The sequence below is a fragment of the Schistocerca gregaria genome, chromosome 7 (genome assembly GCF_023897955.1).
Source record: "Schistocerca gregaria isolate iqSchGreg1 chromosome 7, iqSchGreg1.2, whole genome shotgun sequence".
In the NCBI taxonomy this organism is placed as follows: Eukaryota; Metazoa; Arthropoda; class Insecta; order Orthoptera; family Acrididae; genus Schistocerca; species Schistocerca gregaria.
Window position 1 is genome coordinate 311307600 of NC_064926.1, and position 18349 is coordinate 311325948.

The 18349-nt window shown below is 42.4% G+C and overlaps 1 protein-coding gene across 2 annotated transcripts in view; it reads right to left on the reverse strand.

Moving 5' to 3' along the window:
- Window positions 1–18349, reverse strand: part of LOC126281880 (cardioacceleratory peptide receptor-like) — a 1969042-nt gene that overhangs the window by 24907 nt on the left and 1925786 nt on the right. For both annotated transcript variants that reach the window (XM_049981192.1, XM_049981193.1), the window contains one exon: window positions 5426–5606. In XM_049981192.1, the coding sequence (XP_049837149.1) occupies window positions 5426–5606 (181 nt within the window). The remainder of the gene's footprint in view (window positions 1–5425; window positions 5607–18349) is intronic.

The following is an 18349-nucleotide window of genomic DNA, read 5'->3' on the forward strand; positions in this document are numbered from 1 at the left end:
AAAGTAAGCGTGAGCCGATATTGGCGTTAATTGAATATTCATAACAAGAGACAACACCCTGAATGTTAGTTGTGGGTTATGCAGGATAAGTTATGTGACTCGACGTAAAGGAAAATGGAACGACGGAATATATTACTAACTTTTGATCAAGGCGACAAAGCGCAAATGAAAGACTCTACAAGAATGATAAAGGGTTTAAGCACATGAAGATTGCATAAGGCTATAGAAGGTGGTTAGCTGTACTGTTCAGACATTTCACGCAACGTTTGAGATATTCGAGTAATAGTTGCATTTTAACCCTAATTAACTACTAGTAAACCTACAATGAGCGATGTTTCATCTCTTTTGATAGCTACATTAGATACGGGCATGTCATTATCATCTTTGTTTTTTCAAGTAGAACTACAATAATTTAGGCTGCTAATATCATAGTTCTAAACGAGACGAATTCAGCTGAGTTTCAATAAATTTACCATCCTCGCAGATATGATCATACTTAGACTTTAGGATTTATCTGTTTTGAACGAGACACCAATTGCTGCCTTATGCAGGAGTTCGTGTTGTTACAGTGAACTGCCACGTGATGCTGGTAGGGGATTTCAGCTTGATGCAGCTAACGGAATCTACTTAGGAAAATGGAACAGTGGAGAAAAGTTTATTCAAAGAAAAAAGAAAAAATACTAATCAAGCTTGACTATATGCGGTTGGACCAACACACCAACTGGCAGGTAAGGGAACTGGCGTCTGTGGATTGTTCATCAGCTAACTACGGCTAAAGTGGTGCTCCTGTTCCTGCCAAAGCCTCGAAAGAAAGGTGCACATCAAAAATTGAATGAATTTGTAAAGTAGAGATTTGAGATTTAAAAGTTGTTAAACAGTAACTTTTCATCGTGAACATATTGCCAATATACTCATTTTCACTGAAAAATTACTAGCACCGGTAACAAAAGGGAAATAGCAAAGTCGTATGGTCTTCAACACTTCCTTAAAATTCCACTAATGATATCGAATGTCCGTACAGCCCACTGTCTACTGTAGTACAGGTTTGCAGTCGCTGGTGCAGGGACTTTAGGACAGACTGAATATGGTTCTCCCGTATTGACATGAGCTGAAGTTGGGTCTCGATGCCGAAATCCAGGCACTTGCCGACACACGCTGGCTCAGCAGTGCTCAGTGTTATCGACTCCGCAACTGCGACCAGGACGCTGGGGCAATAGCCCGCGTTTAAGACGTTTGGGCTGCGCTTCACGAGCCGTGTACCCAATCTCAGACCTGCCTGTCGTGTACAGAAGCCAATACTGCAGCCATGCTGTGCAGTGTACAGCAGGGGCTTCGAATCGGCGTCCACTTTCTGCTGGCTTCCGCTGCGAGGAAGCCACTGTTCTTCCTCCATCCCGACGGGACTGCAAGCCCGATACTCCAACTGTGGTCTCTATGGGACGTGGGTCAAACTGAGGTTCGAAAAGCCCCAAGCCTCTCCTGTCCGTCAACGCTGGCAACCACTCTTCATTCACGGCCTGAGCGTTCGAACCAGGACAATTCTGCTGACCACCGCTGGACTGCGTCTTGGCTCGCCCCAATACAGTTAAGAGAGCACACAAGCCACCGTCTGGCACCACACTGCGAGGCAGCTGGAATACTCTGTTAGCGAGGTTGCTAACGCGCCACGGGGACGGGAATCAATAACACTGGGGCATTATCGCCAGCCCTTCCCAGATTGATGGTCATTGGCTGCTACCGCTACTGCCACGCGCCTCCTGTAAGCGCTCAGTTTCTATGCCTGCCTAAGCAGGAAGTCAAGAAATTATGTGTCATCACTCCTGCCTTTATTTTCTGCTCTTCTACCTGCGAACCACTCGCCCATACCTATCCACACTATATCAATTAGTTATCATTCCATATGCTGCAAGAAGGCGATGTTTTAAATCCGCTGGGTTGTCGTAGTTTGTGCACAGATGTCGCTGTGAGTTTACCTCACAGAAGAAAGCCTGGTTTCCTCAAATCAGGTGGACTTGCAAGACGACTGATAACGCCTTCCTGCCCTGACCAGTGGCCAGACATGATCTGGTTGAGCGCTTTCCTATCCGCAAAGCGCGTATTGCGTCGGGCACCTATTGATCGGGTACCACGTACTTGACACACAAGAACAAGGAAGGACGCAGTTAAAGTCCAAGTCCTCTATGCACCAAACATATCGGCGTCGTAGCGTTTTTTCCTCCTTATTCTAAATGCTGCATTTCCTCACTTTGGTATAAAATTACGAACTCCCGCAATGGATAACAATCGGTTTGATGTTAAAATCTGGTAACATTGGAAGCTCGAAATATTGTAATTACTCGGAAACTAGTAATTGTATTTTCATGGGTGTAGCGCCGTAGAATTTGTCTCATTTAAGACTGCACCAGACGGCGTTTCGATACATTACTCTTATCTCTGACAAAGACCATCTCTGCAGATCACCTATTACGTTCCCCTGTCGTGCTGTTCGCCGTCCGACCTCTTACTCAGCAAGACTCAGTGGAGGCAACAGTACCTATGAATCCAACACATTTCGGGAAGGAACATCAGGAACGAAAAAAGTTTCTATGCGCCGTATAACTTTCATTGCCTATACTACACATACAACTAAGCAAGTAAGAAAAGCTGTCGTGATAGCCTCGTGGTCAAAAATTAATTATATTTGTTTATTCTAGTTGATGAATAAAACATTATGACATTATGACAAATCCTTGTAATACAATTGAGATGACGCCTTTGGAATTTAGTTTATACTAGCCGAGAAACTCCGCATTACCCGATTCTCATTTGTAGCTGTGCCAGAGACTGCGTGCATGTTAAATTTATTTTTTCCTACAACGTAGTACAATCGTGACATTAACGAAGGCTTGCTTGTTACACTAAAACGGGAGAGGGCCAACCTCAGCTCACCGTGCGAAGAGAAACTGACACTAATGTCCACATCCACGACACACAGCGTCTGGCCTTGGGCTTCGTTTATGGTCATGACGTAACATAAGCTCACCGGGAATCATACGTGTTTAAATCCAAATCATAACATGTTTAGAATACGCTCGCCTGCACCACTTCAGGTAGAAAATTCTGCTTACACGATGTTACATTGGAGAGACGTAACTTGAAACTTCTGTGACACAAGATTTTTGAGAGGTGAGATAGTGCATGACGCTCCCGATCTGAGATAAATCCCCCCTCACTTTCGAAAGGAGTTTCATGTGAGCTAGTTGAGACCTTATCAGCCTCATAAAGGCTGGTCTCACGAGCTATAATGGATTCTTATGACAGCATAGTCCTCAGTTTTTGAGCCATTCTGATATATTCAGAAAGAGGACCGTATTTTGGTCATATTTATTAGTAAACGATATTAAATGAAAACACAATATCTAGGCATCCAAATCACACAGCAGACTTAATAAAATCGTTTTTCTAGCAAAGCATATTAGTAAAACATTTCGAAAGAAGAAAATCAGTGTCTTTAATTTTTTTAATACAGAGACTGATATCAATAATTTCATGTATCATAGCGAAGTAAATTCGCTGTCGGATTGTGTTCGAAAACGTAACATTGCGGAGCTTAAAAATGATACTGGCGTCAATTTTCGAAAGCTCATCTCTTACTTAATTAAAACAACGAACAGGAGAATCTATTGATTACTTGGAATTCTACGCAGTGGTGATTCCAACATGCGAACTACTAAGCTTAGCATGTGAATTTAGGAAAAAATGTAAATTACGAGGTAATTTTTCCGTGTTCCGGTTTTGATGAAACAGTGCCTATACGCTTCCGTAAGTTCCGATAAAGTTACCATAAATATTCGTCTAGTGGTTTTCAGAATTTGAGTTTTCACCCAAACATACAGACACGACCGTTTTACGGTTTTATTGTTAGTATATAGATGACAACGGGCTTGCCGCAGTGGTAACACCGGTCCCCGCCAGATCATGGAAGTTAAGTTCTCTGCCGAGCGGGCTGCACTCAGCAAATGGTTCAAATGGCTCTGAGCACAGTGAGACGTAACACCTGAGGTCATCAGTCCCCTAGAACTTGGAACTACTTAAACCTAACTAACCTAAGGACATGATACACATCCATGCCCGAGGCAGGATTCGAACCTGCGGTTCCAGACTGAAGCGGCTAGAACCCCTCGGCCACATCGGTCGGCCTGCACTCAGCACTTGTGAGGCCAATTGATGAAGTAACTTAGGGGGAAGTAATGGTTCCGGTCACGAAACCTGACAACTACCGGGAGAGCAGCGAGCTGGTCACATGCCCCTCCATATCCGTATCCGGTGACGCCTGTGGGCTGAGGACGTCAGTACAATTCGGCCCTCAACGCCTGTTCGGATGTAGTTTTAGTTTTATTAGTACGAAGAAGACATCGGTACCTGTTTCATTAAATCGGTGTGCCTGGTATACACAGTAGCAACATACTGAACAGCCACATTGAAAGGTATTTGGTAAGGTCTGATCAGGATAGCTCCAGAAAATTGTCTGTAGTTGCCAACATCAAAGTGGAACGAGTATAATGTCTCTGAGCAGGAGGATCTTTGATGGTTACGAGAGCCGGGTGCGCGTAGTAAACAACCGGGGAGTCGCAGGTAGGTGACCAGAGGAAGGAGACGTGTGCAGACAGCTTTAAGGGAGGAGTCGCAGCTAGGCGCGCGGAGGAAGCAGACGTGTGGTGACAGCGTTACGGTAGGTCGCTGCCCCTGACCAAACTTTAGCATGTAAATGAGAGAAGATATATAATCATTTCAAATTGGTTTTTGTTAGATAATGTTCAGAGTTAGGATTTGTATTTTCAAGGTTTGAAGCAGTAAGCGTTTTGTAAAATTGTTTGTAAGAGCGATTCCTGCTATGAAAATTTTTGAAATAATAGGTTTTGTGTATGACTTAAAATTTTAACAATATATATTTATATGTGTGTGTGTTGAGATCAACATTGTGTTTAAATCTAACAGTCTGAATCATAATCCACTTCCTTTGCTTGTATTAAATATGAAAATGAGTAGTAAACTAAAGTTACCCACCAATGAAAGAACCAAGTAAACATCAGGGACAAAAGTTAATTTTCCAGTACCATCTTAATGCCATTCCACAAACGGCATTATTCTCTTAAGCTTGATTGCTGGGTCAAATACACGTTGCATTTCTGGCAAAATGGAGGAGGGCAACAAACAAGTTCACAGACGCAGTCAGATGCTGGTTTGCTGAATACTTAATTTAGAACAAACTTTTCACTGATACTTTCACAGAAAAAGGATAAAATTTTGGTTAGATACTTTCAACATCCATGTTCCCAGAGGGAAACGCAACTGACATCTCGTTTACTAGGGAACAGCTGTCCTCCTCAACCGAGGAAGCGGTGAGCTCTCATTCAGCATCCTCGTCCTAACGACGTGGGCTTACCTGAGGGTGCGGCATATCTGCGTGGAGAAGACGCAGTAGATGACCGGGTTGGCTGCGCTGTTGAGCGGCGCCAGACTCTGTATGAATGTCGCCAGCGCCACCATCGTCTGCGTCCTCGGCACGTGGCCGAACACCTGCAGCAGGTCGAACACGAAGTACGGGCTCCAGCACAGCACGAACACTGCAACACAGAGGCCCAACAGACTCAGCCTGGTGGGACACGTCCTGCGTTTTTTGCTGCAGCACGATCACCTAAGTAATCCAAGTGTCACTATGATACCTTGAAACACTACTGAAGTACACTGCATCCAGAGGAGGAAGAGGAGATGAAATGATACGTGACGGGTAGAAAAGGTATGTGATGTCAGTACAGCGCTTTTAGTGAAGCTGTGTTATCATAATGGGGAATCTGCTAGTTCAGTGTCACGATCCTATCGCCATAGGAAGGGGATTCGAACGGGTAAAGGTCCAAGTGAGTCAAGATTTTTTGCGATTTTTGCCGCGCGGTCTGTGCGCCTTTCCACGGTTCTCGAGGTTGCCCCCCCTCCCCCTTCGGAGGTTTGAGTATGGGTCCTCCCTCGGACATGGGTGTGCGTGTTGTCCCTAGGGCACGTTACTTTAGGTTAGATTAAGTAGTGTGTAGGTCTAGAGACCGATGGTCTCAGCAGTTTGGTCCCATAGGAACTTACCACAAATCAAATCGTGAGTTAAGTTTACACAGAACTTGGCAAACTGTGCCCACTGTGGGGTTGCACCGCATTCGGGCCGTAAGTATGCACGGAATCGGTTGGTAAGGGGCTTATAAAGCCTCTGTACCCTCTCCTCAGCCAATCTGGTCTACAAGTGTAGCAACTGGTCCTTAATATCCTACACACTAGCACTGGGGCTGAGTTACCGTCGCACATATATCCTATAGGGGGCAGATTAGGGGGTGTTTCTGGCCAGGGCAGTACCGGGTGATAAAAAATGTGAAAACTTAATAAACCCCGGAATAATGTAGTTAGAGAGGTAAAAATTTACACACATGCTTCGAATGACATGGGGTTTTAATAGAACAAAAAAAAAAACAAAGTTCACAAAATGTCCGACAGATGGCGCTGGACAGCAAAACGTCAGTGACTGCGCATGAAAATCATGTATAAAAGGAGCTGTAATGAGAGAGAGAATCAGATGCGCCAGCAGTTGCAGCATGTTGACGTTACCTGAAAAGGCGCTTTTAGTGAAGCTGTGTTATCAGAAAGGGGAATCTGCTAGTTCAGTGTCACGATCCTATCGCCATAGGAAGGGGATTCGAACGGGTAAATGTCCAATGACAAATGCAGCTGTGGCGAGAATGATTTCGAAGTTCGAAGCCACGGGTTGTTGGGACGATACACCCCGTTGTGGCCAACCGCGGGCAAGGCGTAATGCTGCTGAGACAGTTCAGGAAGAAATGGAGACTGTAGCGGGTTCGTGTATACCCGGGGAAGTCAGCGGTCGTGCAGTCGCACGTCGCACCGGCATTCCATACACTAGTGTCTGGTTGGCTCTGAGGCGTACCCTCCGATACTATCCGTACAAAATCCACTGGTATCATGAACTGTTACCTGTCGATTAAGTGTAGCGAAGGGCATTTGCAGTATGGGGCGTTTCAAAAGATGGTGGAAGATGGCGATTGGTTGAGTAACGTGTTGTGGACCGACGAAGCTCATTTCACGCTCTGGGGGTCTGTCAACGCCCACAACATCAGAATTTGGGCTACCGTAAATGCTAGAACTGTCGTGGAAACTCCACTGGACGACGAGAAAGCCACGGTATGGTTTGGATTTACCACATCTACCGTTATAAGGGCATGCAGCTTTACTGTAGGGTTAAATGATGATGGAGTCCTCTTGGGTAAAATATTCCGGAGGTAAAATAGTCCCCCATTCGGATCTCCGGGCGAAAATCACTCAAGAGGACGTCGTTATCAGGAAATAGAAAACTGGCATTCTGCGGATCGGAGCGTGGAATGTCAGATCCCTTAATCGAGCAGGTAGGTTAGAAAACTTAAAAAGGGAATTGGATAGGTTAAAGTTAGATATAGTGGGAATTAGTAAAGTTCGGTGGCAGGAGGAACAAGGCTTTTGGTCAGGTGAACACAGGGTTATAAATACAAAATCAAATAGGTGTAATGCAGGAGTAGGTTTAATAATGAATAAAAAATAGGAGTGCGTGTAAGCTACTACAAACAACATAGTGAACGCATTATTGATAGACACGAAGCCAACACCTACTACAATAGTACAAGTTTATATGCCAACTAGCTCTGCAGATGACGAAGAAATTGAAGAAATGTATGATGAAGTAAAAGAAATTAATCAGATAGTGAAGGGAGAGGAAAATTTAATAGTCATGGGTGACTGGAATTCGAGAGTAGGAAAAGGGAGAGAAGAAAAAATAGTAGGTGAATATGGATTGGGGGAAAGAAATGAAAGAGGAAGTCGTCTGGTAGAATTTTGCACAGAGCATAACTTAATCATAGCTAACGCTTGATTCGAGAACCATAAAGGAAGGTTGTACACATGGAAGAATATAATAATTCCAATACCAAAGAAAGCAGGTGTTGACAGATGTGAAAATTACCGAACAATCAGTTTAATAAGACACAGGGGCAAAATTCTAACGTGAATTCTTTACAGACGAATGGAAAAGCCAATCTTGGGGAAGATCAGTTTGGATTCCGTAGAAATATTGGAACACGTGAGGCAATACTGTCCTTACGACTTATCTTAGAAAATTAAGGAAAGGAAAATCTGCGTTCCTAGCATTTGTAGACTTGGAGAAAGCTTTTGACAGTGTTGACTGGAATACTCTCTTTCAAATTCAAAAGGTGGCAGGAGTAAAATACAGGGAGCGGAAGGCTATTTACAATTTGTACAGAAACCAGATGGCAGCTATAAGAGTCGAGGGGCATGAAAGGCAAGCAGCGGTTGGGGAGGGAGAGAGACAGGGTTGTAGCCTCTGCCCGATGTTATTTAATCTGTATATTGAGCAAACAGTAAAGAAAAATTCGGAGTAGGAATTAAAATCCATTGAGAAGAAATAAAAACTTTGAGGTTCGCCGATGACATTGTAATTCTGTCAGAGACAGAAAAGGACTTGGAAGAGCAGTTGAATGGAATGGACAGTGTCTTGGAAGGAGGATATAAGATGGACATCTCGCTTTGATATCAAACATATGGTTTTGAATTGCGGGGTTCACACTGGCGGCCGGGCCGCGCCGACACGGCATGAGCCTCCCGGAGCCGAACAGGCGACATCCCGAGTGTTTAATGTTGCCGGCGCGGGGCGACCGCAGGCGCGAGCCTGTGGAGCAGCAGTACAGCTTCTGCAGCACACGCACCACACATCTCCCTTCTGCTTTCATCACAAGTGTGACTGCACACGTCTTTTATTTTAAGATGTTACCTCACATTTCACAATCAGTGAGGAAAAATCACCTTTATTGTAATGATACCTGCGAAATTACTTTTCATTTCATTTATTTAATCTACCGTGTTTACATGCATTTACAACAATAGCTTGCCAGCGATCGCGGCATTGGCGCCACTGAATAGTTCGCATTTACTTGTAAATGGAGACAGATATGAGTGTCACTGAGGGACGGAAATGTGTCCCTACCATATGACAATGCATTGTAAAGTCATGCTGTGATACGTTACTGTAAGCTGTTGTCTGTGACATCTTTTTGCGATGTTCTTACTTTAATTAATGCAGAATAACATATACATGAAATTAACTTGTGTCCATCAATTTGGTATCAGAAATTCGGCTAGTATGACAGTAATGATGCAGTTTCCATATTATGGAATGAAGTAACCAAGGAGTGTGTTTCAGATAGTACAGACAAATATAAATTATTTTCCTTTATAATTTTATTTGTTTTATTTACAATGAAATGAGATACACAAAAATACCATAAATAGCCAAGTACTTTCAATTCCAAAATTTATTTTTGAAAGGTTTTTTAATTATTTTAAGTTGCATTTTTAACGAAATATTCAACAAAAGTGTTCCTGACAGTTTTCCAACGTAATGTGGAATTTCTGTTGAATGTGGCACCAGCTGTCTGCATATCAGCATTGTTACAAAACTTATCAGCTTCAACATCGCATCCTTCTCTGTCAATGACAATATTATGAAGTAGACAAATGCACTTGACTACGTGATCAGCTACGTCAATGGATGTTTCAATTACCTTCCTCAGTAGTCTCCATTTATTGGTCATTATACCAAAAGCACATTCAACAACTTTTCTTGCCCTGGAATGCATATAATTGTATAGAGTCTTCTCGTCCAAATTTCTGCGAGGAAAAGGTCTCATAAAATTCTCTAATAAAGGATAAGCTTCATCTCCCAAAATGACGTAGGTAGTTCCTGCCACATTCCTTCAAGTCTTCTTGGTGGCGGTAATAACAGCTCCCCATTTGTAAATTTCTTATATAACATACTTCCTTTAAACACGCCTGCATCAGACTGTTTACCGTAGGCACCAACATCTACAGCTATAAATTTGTAATCTGCATCAGGAACTGCTTGGAGTACAATCGAATAATACTGTTTGTAATTGTAAAACATGGTGCCAGAAAGTTTAGGACATTGGACAAGTATGTGCTTCCCGTCTATACATCCAACACAGTTTGGAAATACCCATCTCGTATGCATTTCACTGGCAATTTCTTTAAATCTAGAAACAGTTGGCGTTGGTAAATGAATGGGACTCCCATGTGGCCATACAAACGTCTTTCACCACCATTGATACGGTGGACACTCCTAATCGGAATGACGATGCTAGTGCATGAAAGGAGATGCCACTAGACATATACCTGAGAAAAAAACTCGTAAAATGTGTTATTCAAGTGTGGTGTTGGGCGAAGTTTTTATAGTTTTGTTTGCACGGTAGATATTTACTTAGTCCATATCATTTCACGGTTATACAACAATAAATAATTAAAGAGACATTTTCTTGCACCCTTCTATATTCTTTCAATTCAAATAATGAAATCGAAATGCAAAGACCTGAGAGACAGTTACAGACAATAACTTGTATAACTTGGCAAAATAAGGTCAGGTTATCCAGGGAATAGTATACTAAAATGATTTTCCACTCAGTCTTTGTTCTGTCATATGATTTTCCTAAGGTCCAAGAGCTATGCACAGTTCCTTATCAGTGTAAATAGAACCACTGAGTCAAAGGGCATTATCTCAAAACTCTTCGCCTATCAATCTGTCTATCTTACAAGGCAATGAAAAGAATTCTGTGAGGTCATCAGTGTCTCCACCTTTTGAACCATCACCACTGCCAAGCGCTGCATCATGAAGAAAAAAGAAGAAAAACTTGGAAAATTCTTAAGGAGTATTTCTGCGATTCTTCGCTGAAGGCACAGCAAGACATTACCCAAAATGAGGAAGCTAATTACTTCCTAATGATACTCAGGAGTCCCATAAACTCTCTTCCCCTCAGAGGTAAGCGTTTGTGAAATTTTAAATACAAAACCATGACTACAATTAATCTGAGGTAGTGAATGCTGTACCAAGTTCTACTGCAAACCAAAATGTGTGTACTAACGAATCATACTTTATCGTTATACAAAATTTTTCTTCTGCTATTACACTTCTGAGAAAATTTGTGTTCTGTTTCGAAATATTGTCTTGAATGTTCTGCAGCACATACTGAAATGTATTATGATTCATTCTGTAATATGAAAAAAATTTGAGGATAGTTTTTAAGTTCTTCATGTAAAGAAAAAAACTCTCCTAAATGCCTGTCGCTTTTTATGGGATGAATCCATAACCTCCTAGTTCCTCTGTACTTCAAAACTCTACGAGTTACTGCAGACTCAAAACAATACCAATAAAAGTGTGAAGACATTGTTCTACACGACAGCACAAACTAGCTAAAGGCGAGCAACTGTTAACTGCAGCTGCGTTTTCTACTGACTTGCATGTCAGTTGTGAAAGGGTGGGGAGTTTTTAAATTTATTTATTTGGCCTCCGGCAGCTAACAGCCATTTAGCCAAAGAGTGGGGATTACCTTGACAGTGCACCGCAGCCCGCCAAGGAAGAAAAGAAAAAAATGAAGACCAATGAAACCCACATCTGTGTCGATCTAAAGTAGATTCATTAACTCTCCATTATTTTTTCTGTCAAAATAGACAACGAGCGCTTCAGTTTCTTCAGTAAACGTATCACAAATCTCAGTTTGTTTATGTGATTAGTTTTACAATGCATCATGAGCAAGATCTCATCTTAGATTAATATACTCTTATCTTTTAGTTCGAAATACAAAATGTACTTTATACTAATTGTAGGATGTTCATGACAAATAATTGTGTGTCTTTTGTGATGCAACGTGTGGCCAATTATAAAAGCATAGCAGATGATTGTCCAGTAGCAGAGGGAAAAATTCTTATACATTTGGATTTATCTAGACAATGAGACCATTAAAATAATACGAGGGACCGACACTAGGTCTGCGCTGATCACTAGTAATTAGTTTTTTTCTGTCCTGCATCATACGACTACACTAAACCAAGCTGTAACCGCGCGAACTCCGTGGCACTGGCGCCACTGAGTAGCTCGCATTACTTGTGACCAGAGACAGATATCAGTATCATTATCATTTCAAAAACTTTTTGGTACTTTTAGCTGCATTTCATTCCCAACAACGTATGGTCTAAAACGGATCTAACAGTAAGCTACCCGCTACATAACTTTTTACTACAAGATTTGTAAATCAAGGGCACAACGTAGACAAATAGCATCATTTCAAAATGACTGTTAAGAAATATGGAAAGATAAATGATTCAATACGAAGATAAGATGCTACACTACCACGTGTACAAAAATCAAATTTTTTAGCCGCATACGTTCTTCAAAATCGGTTGGAAAGCGTTACGAAACTAAGAAATCACGCGAAATCAAAAGTAGACTTTTTCTTTTTTCACGACGTAAGTAACGGTGTTAAGGACAAAATAAGTTAATAAAACGATGTGGCGAAGTCTTATATACCGCTAAGAATTTTTAAAACATGAAAATCGGACAAGTGTACTTTCCCCGATTTCGCCGTCCCGGCTCGGCGCGGCGCGCAATGTGGATGCACTACACGTCGGCCTGAGCTGGCTTGGCACGAGCCGACCCAGTACGAGTCATCCCGGCCCGGACCGGCCGGCAGTGTGAACGCAGCCTTTTTGTGCATAGATGGCAGTAGACCTTTTGAGTTGGCCATCATGCCGTTGTTGGCGTGGAGCGGCTATACCTCTAAACCAAAAGAAGGAAAAAAAAGTATAGACCATTTTGGATTCCTGCTACCGGCCATCGTAACTTCCCTGCTTCCTTGTCTGTGTCCGTGTTGACTCCAACAGTAGCCGACACAACAATATGGACAAGGGAAACAAATCGTTATATCGACTGGTCAACAATATTTCTCATCTTTCTCATAGTTGTAGTACGTGCTTAGATATGACAAACGCTACTCCAGTGCGATAAACTTACCAAGTATCTTTGAAGTAATTAAAGATTTACAACCGTTTTGAATACCATACGAGGCGAACCTAGTACATAGTATACGATACATCCACAGACGTTTTACATCCTATTGCCGAGGATTGTTTAGTGGAACAATTCAGAATTAACGAGTAGCGTGTCTGGTCGAACATTTGTCGTAGGACTGCACGTGCGCAGAAATGAAAGAGTCCAGGCACTGGTTCAGTAAGCTTCGCTTCTAATTGTGTCATCTGCCTAGAGGCTTAAACTGAACTGTCAGTGTGCTTTGCTCTATACCAGCTTTTAAGTGGGCTGTAAGGCTCGAACGGAAATTGCCAGGCTTCAGACGCGCCAGCGAGCGGAGCAAACGACATTACGGTGGATCTACGGGACGTGGCCGGATGCTGGAGTCCATTATTGGCCAGTGCTCTGCGTTGACGCTCCCACGTCACAGGTCCTCCCGTGGTAATTAGTGAGCTGCCTTTGGCGTGTGTGCTCCGGCCGCAGGTAATAATGGAATAAACAGTCTCTGCTGCACTCGGCGCCTGCACCGGTCGTGTTAGGTAACATTCAACTCGCGTTGTCGGCTCATGCATTGTGATGAGGTCACTGTCTAACTCGTGGGACACTCTCCTCTGATATATGAGCTTACATAAACGTATCCTGCTGTTTCGGCTTGACAGCCCAGCTTACAGGCAATGACTGTATCTGTGTTATTTCTCTCAGCTGCCAGAGGAACATTGAAAAGTCGAACCCCAACCCTCCAAACAGTTAGTCTCAAGACGATTTACCATTTACTGTAGCGATACTAGTCACAAAAACTTTATTCATGTGTTATTTTATCATTGCTACATCTTGCTGAATTCTATGTTTGTTATATGATTAAAAATTGTCGAGCTTCATTGGGGTTATTTGAAGGTTGGAATGTGAAAGGTTTCAAAGTGCCAAATCTCACTTTTGTCAGAAGAATAAAAAATATTGTATCTCTCTTCTGTGCAGCTTATTTGTATCCAGACAAGTGAGAAGACATGCAGCGTTCACCGTATTACCGCGAACAATAGTTAGGCTAATCAGGCAATAAATATTTTATTAAGTATGACGTAAACGCCGTACCAGGAACCTGGTTGTTTATAGGTGCCAATAAAAAGTAGTTACAAGATCATTCTTACAATGAAGAAAACAATAAGCACCCAAAGGTTATTTACACAAACACACCGTCACCAGTTTCGTGACGACAGATTAGTCATCAGACTGCTGTTTACGTATAATTACGAACTTCCAGCTTACTGTAAATTAGATATTCTTTACATTAGTTGTTCTTTGTTATTTTCCACCAACTAATGTCACCAACAACAAATGAAGTATGGACGTGAGGAGCCGTCTGAAGATGAACCTGTCAGTTTGAAACCGGCAGCGGAGCTATTTGGGCAAAGAAACATCTTTATTAACAGTAGCTACTCTTCGTAAGAATCAACTTGTATTTTTTCCACAGCCAACGTCTCTAAATGTTAGTTTCCGACAAAATAGCAGGAAGAAAGTTTTTGTTCCAAGAATAGGATTGCCAGATGTCTAGGATTTCCGTGGCACTCCAGGTCTCAGATCGAAGAAATCGGTGGCCCGAAAAATACTCTCGCGACGGCCTGTTTGTCACGGACTTCGAATTTCAGATAAATACTCTCATACTACCTATTTTTTCAAATTCTTGCGTCGATCTATGCTTCAGCTTAAAGTTACATAATTGAAGTTTTTATTATCGCAGATGACTGAGTCCCTTAAGTGGTATCGTTGTGCCGTAACACTGCTGAGTTTCCTTATTGTGCCTTATCTCAGTTCTGTTTAAGTTTTGCACCAACGTGATTCTCTGTTTATTTGTCTGTCGGAGTGTTTTCGCGGTATATTTCTTTTTAAAATGTTTGATTGTTTCAAACTTACTCCAAATTCCAAAGCTTAGTTGTACATTCCAAGGCAAGGAAATAAAATTAAGCATCATAAACGCGGATTGCTCCGGTCTAGATCAACCCTCTATAATAAATGCTGCACTCTATGTACGTTTTAGTTTTTTAGGTAAGAAATTATTACATATTATTAGTCTCAAATCATCGTTGGGCGACTACTGAGAATAGGTATTGTGTTAGCATAACAAGCCTGAACTAAATACTGTGACGTCGGCGATGAGACATTTATAAATTTTTTTCTTATTTCGTTCTTGTTATTTGAAGAGTGATTGTTATCTGATGCATGAAGAATGAATGATTACTGTTCGTTGCAGACTTACGGTGGCAACCGTTTATGTGATGACTGATTTTTGAACTACGCTCTGCGACTCCCCCTCGACCGCTGTTGTCGCTATATACTAGTATTCAATGCCTAAAGTTTTCTCTCTTCAGACACTGTGATATACACGCTTCAACATTTTAAGTTTGGTTACTCCATGTCGTAAATCCGTTCCAAGAAGAGTGTCACCATATCCAGATACTTTGATATACAACTTTACTATATCAGTAACAGCTGAAAACAACAGTTAACTTTTCTTTTCATCATTACGACTGGTGGATAACGAATTTATCTCTCGTTGTAAAATTTTGGCCTTCCAGCAATCATATTCGGCTACAAGGAGGTTTTTTTAGAGCAGTTGAGAAGCAGCTGTGGCAAAATGACGTAATATGGTGTAAGGTACTGATGACAGATGCAACATGCGGTCGTGCAGTATCCTGCTGAAATGTAGGGTTTCGCAGGGATTGACTGAAGGGTAGAGCCACTGGTCGTAACACATCTTAAATGTAACGTCCACTGTTGAAAGTGCAGTCAATGCGAACAAGAGGTGACCGTAACGTGTAACCAATGGCACCCCATACCATCACACCAGGTGATACGCCAGTCTGGCGATGACGAATACATGCTTCCAATGTGTGTTCACCGCGATGTCGCCAAACAGGGATGCGACCATCATGGTTGCAAACAGAACCTTGATTAATCCGAAAAAATGACGTTTTGCCATTCGTGCACCCAGGCTCGTCGTGGAATACAACATCGCAAGCGCTCATGTCTGTGATGCAGCGTCAAGGGTAACCGCAGCCATGGTCTCCGAGCTGATAGTCCATGCTGCTGCAAACGTCGCCGAACTGTTCGTGCAGATGGCTGTTGTCTTGTAAACGTCCCCAACTGTAGACTGAGGGATCGAGACGTGGCTCCACGATCCATTACAGCCATGCGGATAAGATGCTTGTCATCTCGACTGCTAGTGATACGAGACCGTTGGGATCCAGCACGGCATTCCGTATTACCCTCCTGAACCCACCGATTCCATATTCTGGTAACAGCCATTGGATCTCGACCAACGCGAGCAGCAATGTCGCGATATGATAAACCGCAATCGCGATAGGCTAGAATCCCACCTTTAGCAATGTCGGAAACGTGATGGTTCACGGTTCTCCTCCTTACACGAGGCATCACAACAACGTTTCACCAGGCAACGCCGGTCTACTGCTGTTTGTGTATGAGATATCAGTTGGAAACTTTCCTCATGTCAGCACGTTGCAGGTGTCGCCACCGGCGCGAACCTTATGTGCATGCTCTGAAAAGCTAATCTTTTGCATATCATAGCATCTTCTTTCTGTCGGTTAAATTTCGCGTTTGTAGCACGTCGTCTTCGTGATGTAGCAATTTTAATGGCCAGTAGCGTATATTTGAGAACAGTGTGATAGTAATTACGGAAATATGCAGTTCATTAATTTGTTAGAGAATAAAAATCATATGTGACTCTAAAAAGGAAAGTAATTGTGCAGTGTCTCGTGTTTGTCAAGAAAAAGCGAGTGGCGTCATGTATAAAATAACTGACTGGAAATTTAATCATTTCCAAAACAACAGTTCCTCCCTAAGAGTTTCTTACAGTCTCAAGGTTACGGATCACGACCTTCGTGCTGTGCGCAGGTGACAATAACTGTAGTAGACTGCAGGTGGCAGCCGGAGTGGCCGTGCGGTTCTAGGCGCTACAGTCTAGAACCGAGCGACCGCTACGGTCGCAGGTTCGAATCTTGCCTCGGACATTGATGTGTGTGATGTCCTTAGGTCAGTTAGGTTTAACTACATCTAAGTTCTAGGCGACTGATGACGTAAGAAGTTAAGTCGCATAGTGCTCACAGCCATTTTTTTAGACTGCAGGTTGGTGAACGTTTATTATAACTTATGCGTTCCACTCTGGGCGGTGAAAGCAAGTAAGTACCTCGCCTGTACTGCAATCTTAGTACAATTTAGCTCAGTGACACGTCATCTGAGGCAACACAGAGGATGTGTGAATAAGAGAAATATTTATGAGGGAAAGGGTTTATTATACACACATATACATCACTTTTCCCTTACTCTAATTCATCTCTTTTTCAACTTGCCATACTGTGTAAACCTTTTCACTTGACAATAGAACTTGCACCCAAAGTGCTGAATTATTTGTTGGATATATTCAAATCTGCGCCTTCCCCTACAAACTGCATCATCTACAACATATATACCATGTAAGATATTTGTGAATGTCTACGCATGGCCTATCACACCTCACCTTTTTCTTGAGAATATTTTTCGCACGTGTCTCCTTGACACCACTGCGGAGAAGCTTAACATTTTCATCATCCTTTTGATTTTAAACATCTCGTATTCTTTGACTCTGTTTTTTTTCGACTTTCCTACAGTCCATGATTCCTTACACACAATCCCCTGTTACGAACATACATACTCACAATTTTCTTCCTGAAATGAAAGAAGATGCTCGGTACAAGTAGATTTTTCTGGCCAGCAATGCCTATCTGCCTGTGATATTCTGCTTTTTATGACCCCCTTGCTTCGTCCCACAGGTGTTATTGTGCGTCCTTCGCTTCGTCTAACTTGTGACCGCTGTTTTGGTGTTAAGTTCAACGATTATATCATTTTTACTACTTCTCACTAGTTTCGTTTTTGGCTTAACCCCAACGCGTACTTTGTGCTAATCAGACCTTTCGATTCAATAGCCTTGACTTTCACTGACTATAGAAATGACTTCAGCCAATCTTATCATTCATACCAGTTCACCCTGACTTTTAATCCCACTCTTGTATCTCTTCAAATGCATCTTCGACGCATAAACGGAACAGCGGGGGAGGAAGACCAAATCCCTTTGTTGCACTCTTCCTAATCCGAAAATAGCTGTTGTTGGTCCTCAATCCGAAGACTGGTTTAAAGCAGCTCTCCGTGCTACTTTACGCCGTTCAAGCCTCTTTAACTCTGAATAATTACTGCAACCTACATTTTTGGCACTTGCTTACTGTATTCATTTCTTGGCCTCCCCTCACGACTTTTATCCCTGGCCAACACTTCCCTCCATTACTCTCAGAATGTGTTCTGATGTCTCAGAATGTGTCCTGCCAACCGATCCAACCCTTTCAATTAAAT